This window comes from Danio rerio, chromosome 22, assembly GCF_052040795.2.
Source record: "Danio rerio strain M-AB ecotype USA chromosome 22, GRCz13ab, whole genome shotgun sequence".
Classification (NCBI taxonomy): Eukaryota; Metazoa; Chordata; class Actinopteri; order Cypriniformes; family Danionidae; genus Danio; species Danio rerio.
In genome coordinates this window covers 14,649,471-14,668,892 of record NC_141042.1, presented here as the reverse complement: position 1 = coordinate 14,668,892, position 19,422 = coordinate 14,649,471, and the positions used below count along the sequence as shown (strand labels likewise).

Below are 19,422 nucleotides of genomic sequence, written 5' to 3'. Positions count from 1 at the left end.
CTGTGCTAAATCATTTGTCGTCGGTACGCAGAGGGGTGATCTGCTCTCGGGCTGCAGGTGGGAGAGGCTGCTGTAGTGGACTGACTGGGCCGCCTGTCAGTGCTGTGAGGCGGGGGAGGGGCCAGCGGCATCAAACGCAGCTCGTTGAGAAGAGTAGGGTCACGGTACAGTATGGACAAATGACAGTCTAAAAAAAATCTCCAATAACACACAAAAAAGTTGCTAGATTTGTCGCTAAGGGGGTCTGAAAAGTCGCTAAATCTAGTGACAAAGTCGCTAAGTTGGCAACATTGGCGGCAAGCAATCAGAATGAAGTAGTCCACCGCTTGAGAGGTGTTCAGAGAACACAGACCTGTGAACTTTGGTTCCGACCACAGTTGTTCCCAAGAGTTTGATTATTGCGTTCGCCGGTGGGTTTTTAATTATTGAAAATCACGACGACGCGGGGCCCCCTAATCACGCGGGGCCCCCCCGTGGTGCGTGCCCTGCGGGCCCGTCCGCTACGCCACTGCTTATTTCCCTTGAGTCGGAGTAGTAAGAAGGTACATAGTGGAGTAGGCTCCAAAACTCAGCAGTATTTCCTTCTCTTTTTTTTTCTTGTAGAGATCTTCTCTGGGAACTCTTTTCTTTGAAATGTTTCGGTAGCCCTCAGAGCTGTCTGTCCCTGGACTCCAATTAGTTTCCTTTAATGGTCAGCAAGGGCACTAGAGAGACCCTCATAAGATTCTCCAGCCGAACAGGAGAAATGAAAGCGTGAAGTGTGTCTCTCATCTGGGCTAGACCTTCATACGTTTCTTTACCTTATTATATGGTCTCTCTTTTTCTACCTTTTGTTCTGTTCCTGTTACGTAGCTATAACTTTTGAGTGACACAAATTTAAACAACCTCAAAACACCAGAGATTGCATTTAATTCTTCATTAATACATCCTGATGGCCGTTCCATCACATCCCATCAAATGTATGCAAATTCCTGAAGCATGGCGTTGTTAACGTTGACAAGACTTTTGCGAAATTATCTTTTAACAAATTTACAATAGTTTCTGCACATTTTATAAATGAGGCCCCATGTCCTGTGGTGAACATGCCAAAATCTGGATACTTCTGCAAGTAGTTCTAGGAACTAGCGGCATGCAAAAGCCTTTTGGCAGCTTAAAACGTCACTTTCAGGCAATCCACTGTAGGCTTGTATTTGTATATGCGCCAATCCAATCATGTCAGTGCATAAGATAATCTGTTGGTACATTTAATACATCAAAACTTAAAGACCTAGGTTTTAAAATTAGGGACCTGCTTCCAGAAAGTTTCTAAAGCAACTGTTTTTACTGCGTTTAAAGACTATTGAATTGTAGGGATGGTTGACGTGAAACTGATGTTTCAACACAGCGTCGAGATTAATGAAGGGACTAAGCTGACAAGAAAATGAATGAACAGTCATAGAACAGAACCGATCTGTGTCACATATAAGCAAAAAAACGAAATTGGGTCACATTTAACTGGCAGTGTAAACGGGGCCCAAGTCACATGACTAAAGCAATTCAAAGCATCGGTCATTTTAGAAACGTTTCTGTGTTTGAATGACAGAGTTGAAAATAAAGCTCTATTTCCAGCCTGATCTGACGAGAAATCTTATTTTACGTGTTGTCAGTTTAGTGGCTAATTCATATGAGTTCAGTCGTATGTAAATGTACGATTTTAAAAAGGAGACATGGCACCCAACCCTGACCCTAAACCCATTACAATGAGCAAATTGTTTGGGTTAGATTGTTTAAATTAGACACTAAATCAAAAAGTTATGATTTGTGTGAGATTGCATTGCTATTTCATGTAGCCCAGTAAACCATGCATATGCAGAGAGTAACTGTGCTGCAAATGTCCCGAGTTCAAATCCCAACTTGTAGAATTACTCTAAAATTATGACTTAAAGTATTTTATAATGTTACATTTTTTATGACCTAAACAAGACATAATTATTCACAAAGTGTTCATTTGGATGTCCGACCAATGTTAAAGCAAAACACATTACAATAACAGAGCATTTAAAAACTGACATCTATAGCTGCTTCACCTTGTATTCGAACCCATTGTTTCAAGAGTGGTCTGGATGCAGTCCTGTCGCAGTGCAATCTGAACTACATCCAATACTTTTTAATGCACTCACCTATCCCCTCCCCGTCACAGTGACGTCATTCACTCCATTGAGTGCATTGTCTCTGTCATTGCATCGCTGAGTTCAATCTCAGCTTAAATCATAAAGGCTGCATCCAGATACTATTGATTATTTCTGTATGCTAGTCAGGAACTCATCGCTCCAGTAAATCACTTGAAACCTGAATTTTACAACATGGTGTTAAATAGCTCAATTTGCTCAACTGTTTCGTTGCTGAAGCTGGTCTAGAGCAATACATTAAAAAATGACCACTAGGTGTCACTGTGGAGACGGGTTTCATAATGTTTCGAAGCTTTGCCCATCACTAATAAATAGTGGTTATTACTAACGTAGGAGCAAAACTCCAGGGCAGTGGGGCTTCAGGAGCAAGTTTGGACATCCTTGCTTAAGTGGATATTAAAAAGGCAAAGCAGATGTAGGGAATTTAAAAAATAATAAAAAATAAACATTTTAGAAGTTGCATATCACAGCAAGCAATAAATGGCAACATTGACTCAAACCAGTGCAGTGAAATAATTTTAAGTTCCTCACCTCGTGCAATTTAGTAATATGATTTACATCTTTAAGAAGCTTTAATCTAATACTTGATTTAATATATTAAGACACTCTCTATGATGGAGGACATGAAAATGCACTGCATAACAAGATGCTAATGGTATCTTGGCACTTGTGCATCAGACCAGCATCAGACATGATTTGCAATTGCCCTTAGCACTTGGATTATGTTTTATGGCATGCTTTCAAAAAAAGATTAGTTACTTTTAAAGTGTGGCAATCCCTGTGTAGGTGTCCTTTGTATGATGACCTGTATTTAAGAGCACTCCAAAACCCGGGAGAGAAAACTAGCAGAGACTGTTCGCTTTTGTTGTAGTGTTCTAATTTGGCAATCTAATCACACTCTTTCCAGCAGAGTTTTAAAACAGGTGCTTAAAAGGTGCGCGCAGAGCTTTATAATCTTGCTCCACAGGAAATTAGGCCTTTAAAATGCTAATTGGCACTCACCTTCACTCAACTGGAACTGGAGTGTAAACTATGTCATATTGACTATGTAAACTTGGAGCTGCAAAACCGTTCAATGAAAAATATGAATTGTTTTATGCTCCGCTTGCTTCCACGAATGCCGGTATCCAGGAAACCGTCGCTGTGAGCCGATGCCTGACTTTCGCAACTTACCAGGAGCTTTCACCTGCAAATTTAAGTGCCAAGCAAACTCGTGGAGGATTATAATGGCGTATCTTTGTTTTGCATCCCAGCAGGCGCTCTTAAAGATTAGAGGCGATGCTGTCAGGATAAACAACAAACCCGTCAGAGCGTATGTTTGGGCCACAGGCGGCTCATCTATTGGGTGAATGTGCACGCGTGAACTTGGTGAGCCAGAAGAGCTTGAAGGGTCAAACAAATTAGTGAACAGTTGCCACATGCATGTATGAGAGTGTAACGGTTAACTAGTTTGGATCAAACTTACCTAGTGTCTAAAAGGACATCAGTGGCAATTTAGGTTTAAACATAGTTCTGACAAAGATCCATGCGTTAAAATGTGACTACGTAATATAATTACGTTTCCCTCCCCCCACAAGTTTAATTAGTTCTCTTAAAATCAATTACTGAGCGTTTACATGGAAAAAGTACTTGTGTTTCTTGGCTTGAATGCTGGAACAAAAATCTTAAGTGGTGTGCTACTGACATCTAGTGGTGAATACCAAACACATACACATAGTCTCCTAAGTCTTACTTGTGCTGTAGATAGTCCTGCAGAGTTGCACTCCATCCTTATTAGCCCCTCAAACCTTATTGCCCAAAGGCATTCAAAACCACTAACAAACTATTCTAAAATAAAAAGCAAGGCAGTAGAGGAGAAGTGAACACCTGCTTCTAAAGGTGGACTACACTCATTAGGATCTAAAGGTTACTAGAAACCTAACAAAGGCTTGATCAAAACTCTGCAGAACTGTTGCTGCCCATGATCTAACTTGGCTACCCTTGGTCTAATTAAGCTAGAGCAGGGGTCACCAAACTTGTTCCTGGAGGTCTGGTGTCCTGCAGATTTTCGCTCTAACCCAAATCAAACACACCTGAACAAGCTAATCAAGGTCTTACTAGGTATACTTAAAACACCCAGGCAGGTGTGTTGAGGGAAATTGGAACTAAACCCTGCAGGACACCGAACCACCAGAAACAAGATTGGTGACCCCTGAGCTGGAGGCATTAAAGCTAAACCTGTTCCTTGAGGCCACAACCCAAAGTTCATTCATTTGCTTTTTGGCTTAGTCCCTTTATCAATCAGGGGTCACCACAGAGGTACCAACTTATTCAGCATGTTTTATGCAGCAGATGCCCTTCCAACTGCAACCCATCACTGGGAAACACTCATACACTACGGTCAATTTAGTTTATTCAATTCACCTACACCGCATGTCTTTGGACTGTGGGGAAAACCAGAGTACTCGGAGGAAACCCACTCGAAAACAGGGAGACTCCACACAGAAATGCCAACTGACCCAGCTGGGGCTCAAACCAGAGACATTCTTGCTGTGAGGCGATTGTGCTACCCACTGCGCCACCATGACATCCCCTGCAAATAATATATAGTTAAATTAAACCTCAAGGAAAGTCTTTTGAACTTGGTTGGACTCCAGCAGGATGATGGCCCTCCAGGAGGAGGATTGGACGTGCTGAACTAAATCATAGATTCTAAAGATAAAATGTTTTTTAAACTTAATAGTCTAACAGGGTTGTACAAGCATAAAACAAGCAGCAATGCAACATAGGTATAGTAAACACTTACTGGTATTTTTACTGCATCTAAAGAGGGACCACAGTGTGTGAATATGGAAGACAGGAAAACACCTGGGCCGTTCAGTCAGGCAGGGCATTAAAGAGAAACTGGAGGGCAGCTGGAAAGAGAGAGCACCTTATACAGTGCTAATGCTGAGACCTACATGCTAACGCTAGTTGCAAATCCCCAGGATAGACTTTACCTTGAAGATCCCTCAAATGATAATCTTTGGGACAGTAATGTTCAGTACATCTAAAAGCACAGCTTTAAATACTCAGATTGAGGAAAAGAACTCTTCACCATTCTTCTTTTTGCTTGCATTTTAAATAGGTCAGGGTTAACCAAGTTCAGTCCTGCAGAATTTGATCCAACCGTGATGAAAACCCATCTTCCTGTAGCTTTGCAGTAACCCTTAGACCTTCGCTAGCATATTTAGTTGCGTTAGATTGAAGTTAACCAAGCATAAATGTGCAGGACAGTGAATCTACAAGCTCTGAAATGAGTGTTGTAAGCTACATTCTGTCAAATTTGCAACACTGCCCTCTATGCGGCCAGCTGCATCTCTCTCGCTCTCCTTTTGGACCTGGTGTGACCCACAGCCCATGTGATATGAATTTTACAGGCAACGACAACAGCCTCTGTCTGTAAACTTTGCGCTAAATTTAGCGCTGGGTGAAACAGAACATGGTTGCTTAATTGTAGATACATTTTTAAGGTACCAAGTATGAACAAACAATATTATAAACGAGGGATGAATGTTCTAGAATGAAAGGCCAAAATCTGAGGTAAGCCTTCTTATGGAAAGCAGATCTACCATCCTGACACCCTGTACAAGGTTACCCAAAGGACCTGGTAGTCAAATATTAAGCCAAAGGTGTAACAAACACAAAAATCCCTGTGCATGTGCAAGTGCGTGCACTTATTTATATCTTCATACATCCTCCTTCTTTGGGGCTTGACAGGTGGCCCCCAGCTCCACCTGTCCATCCTTTTTCGCAGCCACATGGTGGCGGACAAATCCAGAAAGGGATCAGTCATTCAAGAAATGGCATGCTGAAGTGCCACGGGGCCACGGAAGATCTCTGGACACCGGATCAGACGCAGCTGCCCCCGGCTGCTATTTTCACTCAGCTTAAAGCACCATGGGCAGCCAGCTTCTACGCCATGGACTACCCACAACAACTCTGCACGCCATGAAGTCCAGTACAGGCGAGCACGGGCTAGCTCACGCACATCCCGCACACGATACCCAGAGCTTGCCCTCCGACCCTGATGATCTGGACAGCGGCAGCGACAGCTCGGAGAAATCCACTGGAGCTGGGAGCCCCACCAGGGGCCATAGAGAGGTCAGGAGACGCCGAGGGAGCCGCAGACTTGCAGGAGTGAGCAAACAACGGCAGGCAGCGAATGCCCGGGAGAGAGACCGCACTCACAGCGTCAACACTGCCTTCACATCTCTGCGCACCCTTATCCCAACGGAGCCGGCCGACAGGAAGTTGTCAAAAATTGAGACTCTACGATTGGCATCGAGCTACATTTCACACCTGGCCAATGTGCTTCTGTTAGGGGAGGACTGCAGGGACGGGCAACCCTGTCTGAAATATCACAACATCTTACAAAGCAATGCCAACCTTAAATCCCCACCAGTCCGACCCATCTGCACCTTCTGCCTGAGCAACCAAAGGAAAATGGTGAGTCTTTAAAGTGTTGCCTGTTGATTGTATGAAGATAAGAGTGGCAAGAACTGAAGTATTTGGGAACTCTTTTGCTTGGCAAAATTTGATTTTAATTGCAGTTCTGCAAGTTGCTTGATTGCAAGATAGCAAGCCTATGTTTTTCACACAATCTGATAAGTGAAAAATGCTGCAGGTGTAAATTCTAACACATTTTAATGATCGTCTACCTCTGCAGCTTCGAGATGGGGAAAAGCACACAACTGCGTGACAGAAGTTCTCTGACTGACCGCTGCTACGTATGAGCTCTCAACCTCTGAATGTTTACATGTAAAGAGATATTGCCTTGCACAGAGACGTTTTGCTGGGTTTTTTTTTTTTATTTTATCTACGAGGACAGACGAAAGGAGTGACATGGAGACACGGATCTGCACTTTTTTTATCCCTGTGTCTTCAGGGGTGTCCACCTTATCAACTGTTTTGGTTAATGTAACCGGAGAATATGTGTAAAGTTGCACCTGGTGGGAGGCTATTTCAGTATCAGATATAGTAAGCGACACCATCCCTTGCCTTAAAAAAACAGTCTTGTGTCTGCCCCTCGCCTGTCACATGATGGTAACTGAAACCTTGTGGTTTGCAGTGGTCGCTGTCAGTACAACAGCGGGCAAAAATCACATCCCCTCCCTCTTGTCTCCACATCGACGCATGGACCACGATCCCAACATGGCTCTTGAGAGACTGTAAACAAGATTCTATCCTCAGCATGAACATTTGGGATGGGCAAGCATGCTAAATATTTATCAGAAAGTTCAAGCGGCACATGACTGAATGTTAAAGGTGGAAGTAGTTCATGATGAGAACCTGATCTTTCATGTCTTGAGAACAAGGCACATAATCCCTAATACAAGCCCTGGGTCATGACCCAGTAGGAGTTCACGTTGGTGACGTAATTTGTAGTGTGCACTTCGGAAAAGGCTATTTGGGGTTGCAATGGGCAAAAGCTTGTTCATGTTACATTGTGCCCTTGCTCTGTCAATTACACAATGACTTGGCATTTTTTTTATCTGCAGAAAGGCATTTGACAGGGTGCCTTATCTTGCTCTTGGAAGGGCAACTTCACACAGATTTGAGTCTGTATAATACACTTAGAGCACCAATATCCAAATCCTGCACTCAAGAACAGCAAATAGCAAGAATAATGCTAAGGCACTTTTCCCAAATCAAATCATTAAGCTGAACATTAGTGGGGACTGTACCTGCATGGGCTTCAAGAGAAAGCTGCTTTTTAACAAATGCCCCAAAATATGCCCCAAGTTGCCGATGAACAAGCTTTTGTAAATGTAACATGTGCTATAAGCTCACTACTATATCACTTGCTAAACCTCCAAATACATTGTTTACATAAAATAGCAATGATGAATTTGAGCCTAACCCTTATTGTAATTTCAGATTCTACACCTGCGATGTGAACTTATGTACAGCATAGTCATTTCTATGCAACGTGTTTACCTGCGTCTTGCACAAGTCAAAACAGCAGCTCGTAGGTTTTTCTGATTGTGCAGAATGACTTGCATTTACTTGTATTAAGGATGTGCACTACCAAGAAAAAAGCACCACATATTGAACTATAAATGCTGTAGGATAAGGCTTAAACAATTTGTAAATAACTGCACTTTTTTTTACCCAAATAAAGGTTGAAATACAACAAATGGCCTGCTTAAGCATTTGAAATGAAAGATACAAACTGGCCTGTTATATTCTAATACTTGAACTGTCTTTTAATTTAAAAAAAAGGTCCTTTGCACATGTAAAACATCAAGCTGCTATTTAATGATCAGGTATTTTTGTACAAGAAAAAAAAAAAAAGTCTGTACTCATGACTCAAATCATTAAAATATTTTTGAAAAAGTCTCTGCATTCTGGTTTTCAGATGCCCCCTGGTGGAAGAACCTACACACCGCTCAAAACAAATCTGAAGTCACAATTAAAATAAATAACAAAAACAAGCCAAGAATATACTTCTAGATCTTTATTTCTTAAAAAAAGTCAATTAGTTTGTCAGATTAAAGAAACTGGTGACGAATAAGATGGAGGTACATCATAGAAGAGGTTGGGAGTCATTTAAGGGTCTTTACAGGTGATCTGCAAATTGTTTTCAGCGCTGTACAGTTTGATAGGCAGGGAACAGAACGCCGATGGATGTTATGGGAGAAGGACTCAACCCTTTGGCAATAACATCACGATGAGACAAAGAGGACCGTTTATTCCCTTTGTGGAACACTGATCATGACAGGGCATGAAGGCATCAATACCATATAGAAAAGGGCGTCTTAAAAGCAAACAAGGCAGCCTGATCTAATTCAATGGAATGTCAATTCATAAAGGAATCACTAGAACAATAATTTAAGATGTCCGAACTGTGTCAACACTTAAAAGTTCCTTGAGTGAGTAAATAATTACAAAGGTTGACCACAACTTTTGTGCTATCTTAAGTGTAAACCTTATTAGAAAAATCTGTTAAAATTAACCATTTGTTATAAAGCCCTTAAATGACATCTAAATGTTATGGTTTGAAAAAACAGGAGGTAGAATCAAAAAAAAATAAAATAAATAAAAAAAAAAAAAGGCAAAATAAAAAAAAAAAATTAGAAAGACAAGCACTTCTGTAACAAAACATTCTGCTGACATGGTATTTTAGTCTCCCTCTTCTTCCTCAGATTCAGACTCTGAAAGATAACACGGAAACTTTAACTATCAAATCCATCCACAAAATCTGAGGGGATGTGATTAAAAACTTACCCTCTTCTGCGTTTTTCAGCCATTCCACAAACTTCTTCATCTGCTCAAGGAAGACGCTCTTTCCTTTGGCCACATGGCCTTCTGTGTACCACTTCAAAATCACCTCCTCACTCAAAACATCAGCTACAAGCAGCCAAAAACAAAAGAAAAATGATGAGTTTCAAAGCAGACATAACCTTGGTACAGCCTAGATTTTTTTGCACAAAACCAAGCCTTAGACCCAAGAGAACAGATTTGAAAAAGAAGAACTACTGAAAAGACACCTTTGTAAAGAAGCACCACGATCTTCTGGAAGGCCTTCATGAAGTGGATATTGTCATAGCAGTACTCCTGGATCTTCAGCAGGAGTGTGAGCTCAGACAGGCCCTGTGAGGTGAAGGCCTTCAGCAGTGGGCTGTATTGCTGGAAAATGAGCAAAAAGAAATGAGATTAACCTTTCAATCAAACTCCGCATAGATTAAAGAAACCACTTGCGGGTGAGTGAATGTTATTTTTTTGGGATGAAAATGCATTGAATGATGTTTCCATGAATGTTGTGGATACCTTCAAGTGTTTGATGGCTTGCTCTGTGACGAGCTCCTCCTTTTTATTCCACTCGACGGAGCTCATGACACTGGTCCACACGATGCCAATCATTGTCTGCTCGGAGATGCTAGTTTTCTTCATCTCTTCACGAACGTAGGCAATGATCTGTGGAGAGAAAGAGATCAATTAAACCTCCAGAGTCAATAAAAACAGTCAAGTGTTTAAGCTATTAGTGTTTTTAAACTACTTAAGTAAAACGTACATCTTTGAGAGTTTCGCCACGGGACATCTGCTCTTGCAGCTCTTTCTGAAGCTCCTTGCGTGCTCCAATGGACTGCTGGTTGCGAGCAAAGTCAGAAAGCTCCTTCAGCCCAGCGTCAGTGAAATATTTGGAGAAATGTTCGCAGCTACGCTTGTTGGCAGGGAACAGCTCCTGTTTTAAGTGGACAGGTTTAAAACAAAATTAAATCATTCACACACTGATCATTACTGAAACATGAATCATGAATTGCATGAAAAGTTCTAACATATTCAACTGGAAAACAAAACTTAAGCTGAAATCAGCTTAATGAACAGAGAAATCTGAATTCATATCTGGTTTGATTTTTCTTGACCTTACAATTCTGAGGTAGGGAATGCTTAATCAAATTCGATTGTAAGAATCTCACAACGTACTTGACCCCCTCAGTTGATTTCATCATTGAATTTAGGGTGTCTTGTAAATCTAATAGAAATCAATTTTTAAGTAACTCAAAAATAAAATAGGAAAAAGATCCTTTATACATTACCTGGCTCAATCAAGGCTTAGTTTTTATTAAAATGCATTAAACACAGAGTTTATTCTGTAACTTCAAGGTTATCCTAATAACGGTTCAGAAAACCTAGGGTTTTCATATTGAAGTTTACATTCACATTAAATTACATGTTTTCATATTGGTTTTATTCCAGGTTTGTAAATATTTTAAAAGTCTGAAAAAATTACACTAAGATTAACACCAAAAACTTGTTTATCACTTTTAAAATGTGTAAACCAAATCAGTAGAGAATTTGGAACTGTTAGTTTTCACAATTTAAATTAACTTATGATTGGTCGAATGGATTAAAACCCTTGTTTTTTCTCTCTCTCGTGATCACAAGTGTTTGGAGAATGTTGGAAACTGGCAGTCATAAGTCCCTTTCAAAATTTTCCAGAGAGTTCTTTGTGTGAACAGGAGCTTTAAAAAAAACAACAGTAAATTCGCTTTGGCTATTTTCTGAAAAAAGAAGTTGTAAGATTGCCGGTAATTTGCCGGAATGCTGTGCTGTGAACGCAAGGAAGATAGCCAGAAAGAGCGTTTACGTCTAGAATGCACAGACATGAGACGTCTACTTTAGCCAATCAGAACACTGCTTGTAGGTGCACATTTGCATGCTGCACAATGCGCTTTATTTGGACAGATGGATAATTACAGGCGCAGTCCTTCTGATCTGCTGTACGGCTGCATTCCTCAAAAAAAAAAAAAAAAAAAAAAAAAAAGAAGAAATAAAAAGCAAGCAAAATCTCAGGTCATCATAGATGTGATGACATGCTTAACTATATATTCGTTGTGCCAGCAGTTTTAAAAATCACCCAAGGAGACAGACAGGAAAGTTTGTCATTAAGCACAGTGCATTATGAATGGCAGCTCATGGTTTGTTCTGCAAAGCAGGTTAAAAGCGAAAGTGAACTAGGCCTACTGCACTGTGCTGCAAACTAATGAAGCATTACTCTGTTTTAAAGCTTGCTGGAGGATTTAAGCCAAATACTTGTATCTTGCAAAATAACTTGGAAAAAAAAAATTTGTAATTAAAAGTATTATGTTTAAATGGGTTGATAAATACAAGCAGTACTAGGAAAATATTTGAACAATGATAGTTTCACAAAAGAGCTAATAGACTTCAGCTGTACATTTTTATAAGGTTAATAGCAAACTCTGATGCTCTTTTGGGAAAATTTATAAAACGTAAAGGTTTTTCATAATCTCTTTGTAACATGGAGTGCTCATCTATCCTAAAAAAATTCTTCAAAAATAAGTGATTAAGGATGACGGTACTGTTATACAGAGATTGCAATTAGTAAATAAATGCTTAGAAACTTCAACTCTGATTAAAAATGTAAATGGACAGCAAAATATGAACAATGTTATTTAGAAGAGTGACCCCCAGAATCAGAGTGTTCCAAAAGATTGTGCTTATATTTTAGGTCAATGGCTACCAGGGGCCTGTTTCAGAAAGGAGGTTAACTGAAAACTCAGTATTTTAACCCTGAAATGAGAGAAACTCTGGGTTTTCCGTTTCAAAATGGCAGGTTTGTTAAACTCGAGAAAGCAGGGTAAGTCAAGCCTGTTTCTGAAAGAAAGGTAACTTTAACTCAGAGTCAGTAACTGTGGTAACTTACTCTGTGAATCTAACCTGGTCAGAAGCAGGTTTTATTCTCTAAACTCAGAGTTTCTGTCGGTCTCCTCCCCTTTTTTAAAGACGAAGCGGTATTTCTCGCCTTAGCCTTACATTTCCACCCACCTATTTTTATGCTTATTTTGGATACGTGCATAAAAACGATTGATGGAAATGTCATGATGCACATAACTTTTTAAAATATGCATAAAAAACGTGCATAACTGAGTAGGATAAACTTTTATTCGACAGAAAATGTGCGCATAAACTACGATGGAAACACTTTTACTGAAATTACAGTATGTACATTAAAAAAAAAAAAAGATCATGATCATATGATAATGAAAATGTGTGTAAATGAACAAACCAGCAGGCTGAGCACACTGCAACACGTCTTAAATATTGTTTTAGTCATTCTAAAATGCCTTTACTGTTTTAGTATTATTGTATATTATTAATTACCTCCGAACGTCTGGTGCGTGTCAAGAGTCTCCGCGTCTCATGGCTTCAGACGCCCCCATGTGTTCATTGTGTTTCAGCATTGTCTTCTGACAGAGGCGCAAGTACATTAATTAGGCTAAATAATCTACCACAGTAAATTCTGTTTTTACTGTTGATATTTGGTGCCAGTTTAATCAGAAAGTGACAATTTTTTTCTTTTTGGATGGAATTTTATTCGCATCTTTTATGCAATATTCCAGTTTTGCACATACATTTATGTAATATATTTGGATGGAAACATAGCTATTGCCTACATTTTAGTCACACACAGAAGAACTGTACGAGAATGGCTTATCCTTTAATAAATAAATTAAATTCACCTTCGACATGCATGTAACTAGGTTAATGGGATTATTATTCTTTCTAAAAAAATTTTTTAGTACTGCTTACCTTCTAAATGTTATATTAACCTCTATCACTAGATCAATAAAAAAGGCAGACACACAAGTGCACTGTTAAATCATTTAAAACTAATAAATGTATAAAAAAAAGTTTAGAAAAAATATATAAACGTCACAAATTACATTACTTATTTTATTATACTTAAATATTTAAATACTTAAAAAGTGAAATTAGGCATTAACTTGAGCAGCTGTTTTCCCACGCTAACTGTCTCTTCTTCACTGATGGTTGCTTCTTTTCAAATATATACACACTCATATTTGCTATAACTTTGCATGAGAACATCAAGTTCAGCTGGAGAAAGAAATGGTGATCTCTTTTATAAGATGTTGCCATAGTCACTCGTAATGTCTGCGCTCCATTGATAATGCCTTTTTATAGTCACGGTGCGCACGCTTAACTCTGAGTTGGTCTACTCGAAGTTGATTGACCCAACTCAGATCAGCTGTTCTGAAACCGAAAACTCAGAGTTTTTAATCTCTCAGTAAATCAACTCAGAGTTCAAGTTTAAACTTTGAGTTGTTTGAACCTCCTTACTGAAACAGGCCCCAGTTCTCAAACTTCTTCAAAATATCTTGCTCAATATCAGATAGAAACTCACCCTAATCATTCCAAACCAGTTTGAGTAAATGCTAATTTAAATGTGTGAAGCATCACCTTTACATCAGAAATCAAGCAAATCTTTTGAGCGTTTGAGATTCAAGTGTTGTTTCAGTTGAGTCTGCATGCATGACATTTACCATTAGCCTGTTGTCCATGCCAACTTTACGCAGGCTAGCAGCAACTGAGTTGATGTCTTTTTCGTTAATCCAAGATTTGAACAGTTTCACAGCGAAGGCGGCAGATACACCTGCAATAAAACAGAGCATGAGTCAGTTCATCAATCCCTCACTCTGAAAGATAATCTAATATGTTTAACCAAGTCTGTCATTACCTTCCTTAACCAAGTTCTCATTAAAGAGGCTGTTCAGGATGGAGGCGGATATATTGCCATTGGCCAGCAGGATTCCGGTAAGCATGGCCAATTTATTCCTTTCAGACTCAGTGAACCCTTTTAAAAACAGCAACAGCTGTGAATTGAAAAAAAAAAAAAAAAAAAGGTGAGGAAATCATGGGACTTTCCAGATGCATAACATAGGACTTTGTTTGCATAACAAATATGCTACAATCCTTAGTTGAACAACTTTGCTTACCTTCTTAATCTCCTCTTCAAACCCTTTCTCCAGGTACTTGTAACGCCTGATCAGCTTGTTAAAAACCTACAGCAGAAGCCAAACATGTTCACACATGAAAAAAAAGGAAGCTAATTAGTTTGCAGTAGTGATATTAATGTAAAACAAGCCCCGTAATCTGAGACTTTTCTCCAGATAGGCAGGATTGAATGGTGGATACCTGAGCGTAAGCCTGCATGGTCTCCAGGTCTTCACTTGCCGTGAAGAGGCAGTACTCCGTACGAGTCAAGTCATCAGAAAGAGTCCCTCCCGGGGCTGAGGAAAAAACACAATTGTTTTTTCAGCCAAAAATGGTTATTTACTCGTCCTCCAATTGATTTAAAGCAATTCGATTCTTGTTTCTATTTACACAAAGGAAGATATACTTAAAAATAGCATCAACTGAGATCTATAGGAAGTTTTGTTCCTACTATGGATGTCAATTACTTTTTTTCCCAAAACTCAATATCTTGTTTTCAACAGAATAAATAATTTTAAAAGTATGTTAAACTTGTTTAAGTAAATTTCCATTTACGAGTGATCATTCATTTATTGCTATACACTAATAAAGCCATATACGGCAACTTACCCAGCATTCCTCCAGCCACCAGGATGTCGAAGAGTGTCTCAGCATACCGACGGTAGTCGAGCTTGGCGCCGGAGGCATCAAGAAACTTTGCAACCGCTTCCAAATCAGTGCCAGTTTGGTTCAAGCCTTGAACAATACTTTCTTGAAACTGAGAAGGGTCAAATCTCTCCTTTTCATCTGCAAGATGCAAAAATGTTTTACAATGAGCTGCAATACTTCCACATAATTAATCAGGGCTGCACAATATATCATTTCAGCATTGATTATGCAATCTGCAATAATCGTAATCTCATGTTAGGATTAACAGAACAGGATCTGATCTAAGACGTTAAAACGTGCGATTTTTTACTTTTTTATTATTTGTTTAGATGCGTTTAAGGCCCGTTACAAAATTTGCAAGGGAGTTTAAACTTTTAGGCCATTAATTAAAGTTTAAGACTTAACAAATAATATATTTTTTTATACAATGAAGAGTATATGGTGGCTTTTTACATTTGATAGAATTTTTGAACTCAACTGCCATCAGGGTTTCTGCAGATTTCACACAGTTAAATGTAAGACTTTTAAAGACCATTATGAATTAAATTGTAGACTTATAAAGGTCTAAAAAAAAAAAACTTTTTAAAAGGCCCAGATGGAAAAGATTTTTATTTGCCCTTTCCAAAAAATATAACTTAATACATTTATATATTTTAGATAGCATTTCCTAGCCAAATATTTTAAATATTGTTAAAAAAAAAAAAAAAAACCACACACACACACACAAACTCTACTTGTATCCATACACTTTTTTTCCCCCAACATAAACCTTTTTTTTATTAAAAAAAAATTGTAAAAATTAAAAAGTATAATAAACTAAATCGGTGCACAACTATCTGTCCAGGTCGGCATCTTTAGCAGTAAGGACATAAAGAAATTTTAAACAAATGTTACTGTAAAGAAAACAATACAACAATTACAATAGAGCTAAAAATTGGCCTTTTATATAGTTTCAAGTTTTGAGATAAATGTTGGTGATTATGGCCAGATTTGGTAGCAATACATTAACAAAGGAAAATTAAGACCCATTTAAAAAGAATAAGACCAACAACACAATTTTTCAGTAAATTGAAGACTTTAAGGTCTAAAATTTGGATTGAGATTGAAGACTTTATAAGACCATTATACTTCAAAACCATAAAGCACTATTTCATGTATCCTGGTATTCATTTTATATGCGCTTTAATTTTTATATAGTTTTGTATATTTTACGCAGGTTTTTGTAATAAAAAAAATAAAAAAGTACATTTATGAACTCTTTGATTAGATTCACTTGTCATCATGTTAATTTAAATTCATGGCACAATAAATTATTTGTTTTTTAATGTTGTGCAGCCCTAATACATTTATATATATATATATATATATATATATATATATATATATATATATATATATATATATATATATATATATATATATACATATATATATATATATATATATACACACACACACACACAAGTTATTATTGTAAGCTATAAAACAAGACACTGCATGATTCCCCTTTGGCCACAGTTTAACCAAATTAAACTTTCCGTTTTTATTCATTGCAACAATTTTTGGCCAAAAAAAATGCTTTTTCTGCCAGTTCTATTTTGAATCACATCGATTATCGTTGTTTTAAAATGGCAAAACACTATTGAAGTGAACCATCATTTTTTTCCCAGTTTAAATGTAGCAATAAAGGGTCGAATGGTTCTTTGGTTGCTTACCTCTTTTCCGAGTTTTAAAACGCTGGCCGGTAAGCGTTGGCTTTTGCTGCTTTTGATTATTCATAAAAGACACCTATTAAAAGAAAAAAAAAAAAGAATATTAGTGAATATCAAGAAAGTGCACAACAACCACATGGGGATGTGGCAGCAAAACGTACGTCATTTCCAAACCTAATATAAGATGGCAAAAATAGAATGTATAATTCTTAACATTTATAAACCCTATACATTGCTTTAACTATTAATAAAACTGGTTAACGTTATATACTCACATATCCAGTTAACACTAAAACTGTATCGTTAACGTTAAATGACCAACTAATGAAAAGCGTAATCTTATTTCACGTTGTCTCGCTACCAAATTGTATTATATAAACAAATTTATAAACATTATTTACACAAACTGGTAATCTAAAATATTAAAAAAAGCATTCAAGTAACGTTATAATTTTAAAACGTATACCGTCAGAACCGCAACTCACGCGCCGGTGTCGCGCTAAAGCTAACCGGCTAAAACGAGGCCTAATGTCAACTAATGTTTCAAAAACACAAACAATCACCGTTTTTAATGATTTCAAATTTAAATGAACGAACAGCCAACAATTGAGAAATATACGACGTCAAAATGAAGCTAATGAAGATTCTATTGTTTATATTTAATCGTTTTCATGTGGCGAGCTCCGCCATCATGATTTAAACAGCTGATCAAAAACGTGAGTCCAAAAAAACTGGCATCCTACAAAAACACGGATTTACAACAACTCAACATTAGGACGTACACTTTTAATACATTTATATAAAACGTACGACAGTCTTACCGAAATGAATGCAGATAAAAAACGGCTTTTTGAACCCAAGAACAAAGCAAGACAATGGCAGGTCCGAACCCGACACAAACTCTCCCGGATGGTAAGGGACTGCTGCGCCTGCGCAGAAGAAGAACTGTGCAAAAAACAATGGACCAGTCTATTACAGGGAATTGCGGGGGCTAAAATGTTTTATACAAATGAAATAGCGTAAATTGTACATTCAAAACTTTTTACTCGTAAATAAAAATGTGAAACAGCATATAACAGTCAAAACTATACTCGTGTCAAAACACATTTGGAAAATGTTAAAAAGATCACCCCTCCCTGCCGACAGGGATTCGCAATTCCGAATCTACTCATACCATTGTAAAGCGGGGTGTGATTTCTTTATCAATCACCAAAGAGCAAACTATTATAAAGTTTTTTTTTTTTTTTTTGTGAGGTTAACTCACAAAACGTTGTTTATTATCATTCTAGATTATGTACTAAATATAAACGTATAAAATACTATGACATAATGATTTAACCATGTCATTTATGAATAAAAAAGGGAATATTATGTATATAATTTGAAAAAATATTTGAATGATGTACAGGTCCACCTATACATTATAATACTAATCTCTGCTCTCTCTTCCATGCTTTTCAAAATGGTTCTCAGTTCTCTACACCAATAGATGAACACATCGAACCAACAAACACACATTCACTTGTATCATTCTTTCTCCTCTCAGAGGCAGAAATGTCATATCCCTATGCATTCAATTGGACCATATGCTATCTCAAAGACTGTATGCTTTAAGGCTAGTTGAATAATAGTGAATAATAAGTGTTGGTGGGTGGAAAATCATACCACGAGGTTTAAACACCCTTGTTTCCTCCTTAAATCTCATTTAAGCTTAAGACACCTAAAAAAAAAAAAGGCAAATCAAAAAATAACACTGTCTGTGACACTTATAGGCCAGTGTTAAGTGTGCTTTATCCTAAATTAGCCTTATATTCTTAATATCCATAATGCTAGCTAATACTTAAAACTACCACAACAATAACTAATAACAAGAAGCAAATTAAGAGCTTATTGAAGCAAAAATCATAAAAAATAATTAAATAATAGTGAGAATTATACCTTAAAATAAAGTTTGACTGATGCTGTTTTATTACGTTACGTGTTAAGATCATACGTGAGCAACACCCTGTTTTATTTATTAATAAGCCATTATACTCTCAGGGATGCCCAAACCTGGTCCTGGAGGGCTGGTGTCCTGCAAAGTTTAGCTTCAACTTGCCTCAACACACCTGCTTGGAAGTTTAGAGCTTGGTTAGCTGGATCAGGTGTTTCAAATTGGGGTTGAAGCTAAATTCTAAGGAGACTAGCTCTTTAGGACTGAGTTTGGGTACCCCTGCTCTACATAATGCAATAAAATAATTCATAAGTCCTAACAGGAGATTTTCAAAATTAGCAATGACTTTTGATCAACAGTTATAGCCTATAGTCAACTTCACATGTAAATTCGTAGCCGAAGTAGTTCCTCAAGGGTTTTTAAGACATTTTCATAGGACTTTTTAAATTTTTATTTATTGTGCCATCAAACTATTTTATACATGCAATTTTACTCCCAAAGCCCTGCAATGTGGTTATATATGCAATACAGCACTGCCAATGCACTGCCATATTGCATCGCTATTCATGTGATATTGCATTATTGAACTGTTATGTTACCAGTAGTTGAAAAAAAAAACACTTTATTCACGCATTCCTGTATTTTAACCATGAAAATGAAGGCAAAGCATTTAACATGTGAT

General features: G+C 37.8%; 3 protein-coding genes across 4 annotated transcripts in view; 2 read left to right on the top strand and 1 right to left on the bottom strand.

Moving 5' to 3' along the window:
• Positions 1–5,965: 5,965 nt before the first annotated feature.
• si:ch211-246m6.4 lies at positions 5,966–9,242 on the top strand. 2 transcript variants are annotated; one of them, XR_015521796.1, is made up of 3 exons: positions 5,966–6,635; positions 6,856–7,166; positions 7,258–8,528. XR_015521796.1 is itself a non-coding variant. In XM_087304091.1 (2 exons), exons 1-2 carry the CDS (start codon positions 6,087–6,089, stop codon positions 6,886–6,888), a joined length of 582 nt encoding a protein of 193 aa, XP_087160217.1. In that variant the 5' UTR covers positions 5,966–6,086; the 3' UTR covers positions 6,889–9,242. The 2 variants fall into 2 exon arrangements, 1 of the variants encoding a protein (XP_087160217.1); XM_087304091.1 differs by having other exon boundaries at positions 6,856–9,242.
• On the bottom strand, positions 8,632–17,720 carry bzw1a (basic leucine zipper and W2 domains 1a). Its single transcript, NM_199708.1, is given in 12 exon segments — positions 8,632–9,343; positions 9,417–9,539; positions 9,680–9,818; positions 9,960–10,106; positions 10,204–10,374; positions 13,997–14,106; positions 14,191–14,326; positions 14,450–14,515; positions 14,649–14,743; positions 15,057–15,233; positions 16,811–16,883; positions 17,629–17,720. Coding segments are annotated over 11 exon segments (1,260 nt in total). The 5' UTR covers positions 16,875–16,883; positions 17,629–17,720; the 3' UTR covers positions 8,632–9,311.
• The window catches only part of aox5 (aldehyde oxidase 5), a 35,346-nt gene continuing 32,732 nt past the window's right edge, over positions 16,809–19,422 (top strand). The window contains exon 1 of the mRNA XM_087303215.1: positions 16,809–16,964. The gene's annotated coding sequence lies outside the window, so the exon portion shown is untranslated. The remainder of the gene's footprint in view (positions 16,965–19,422) is intronic.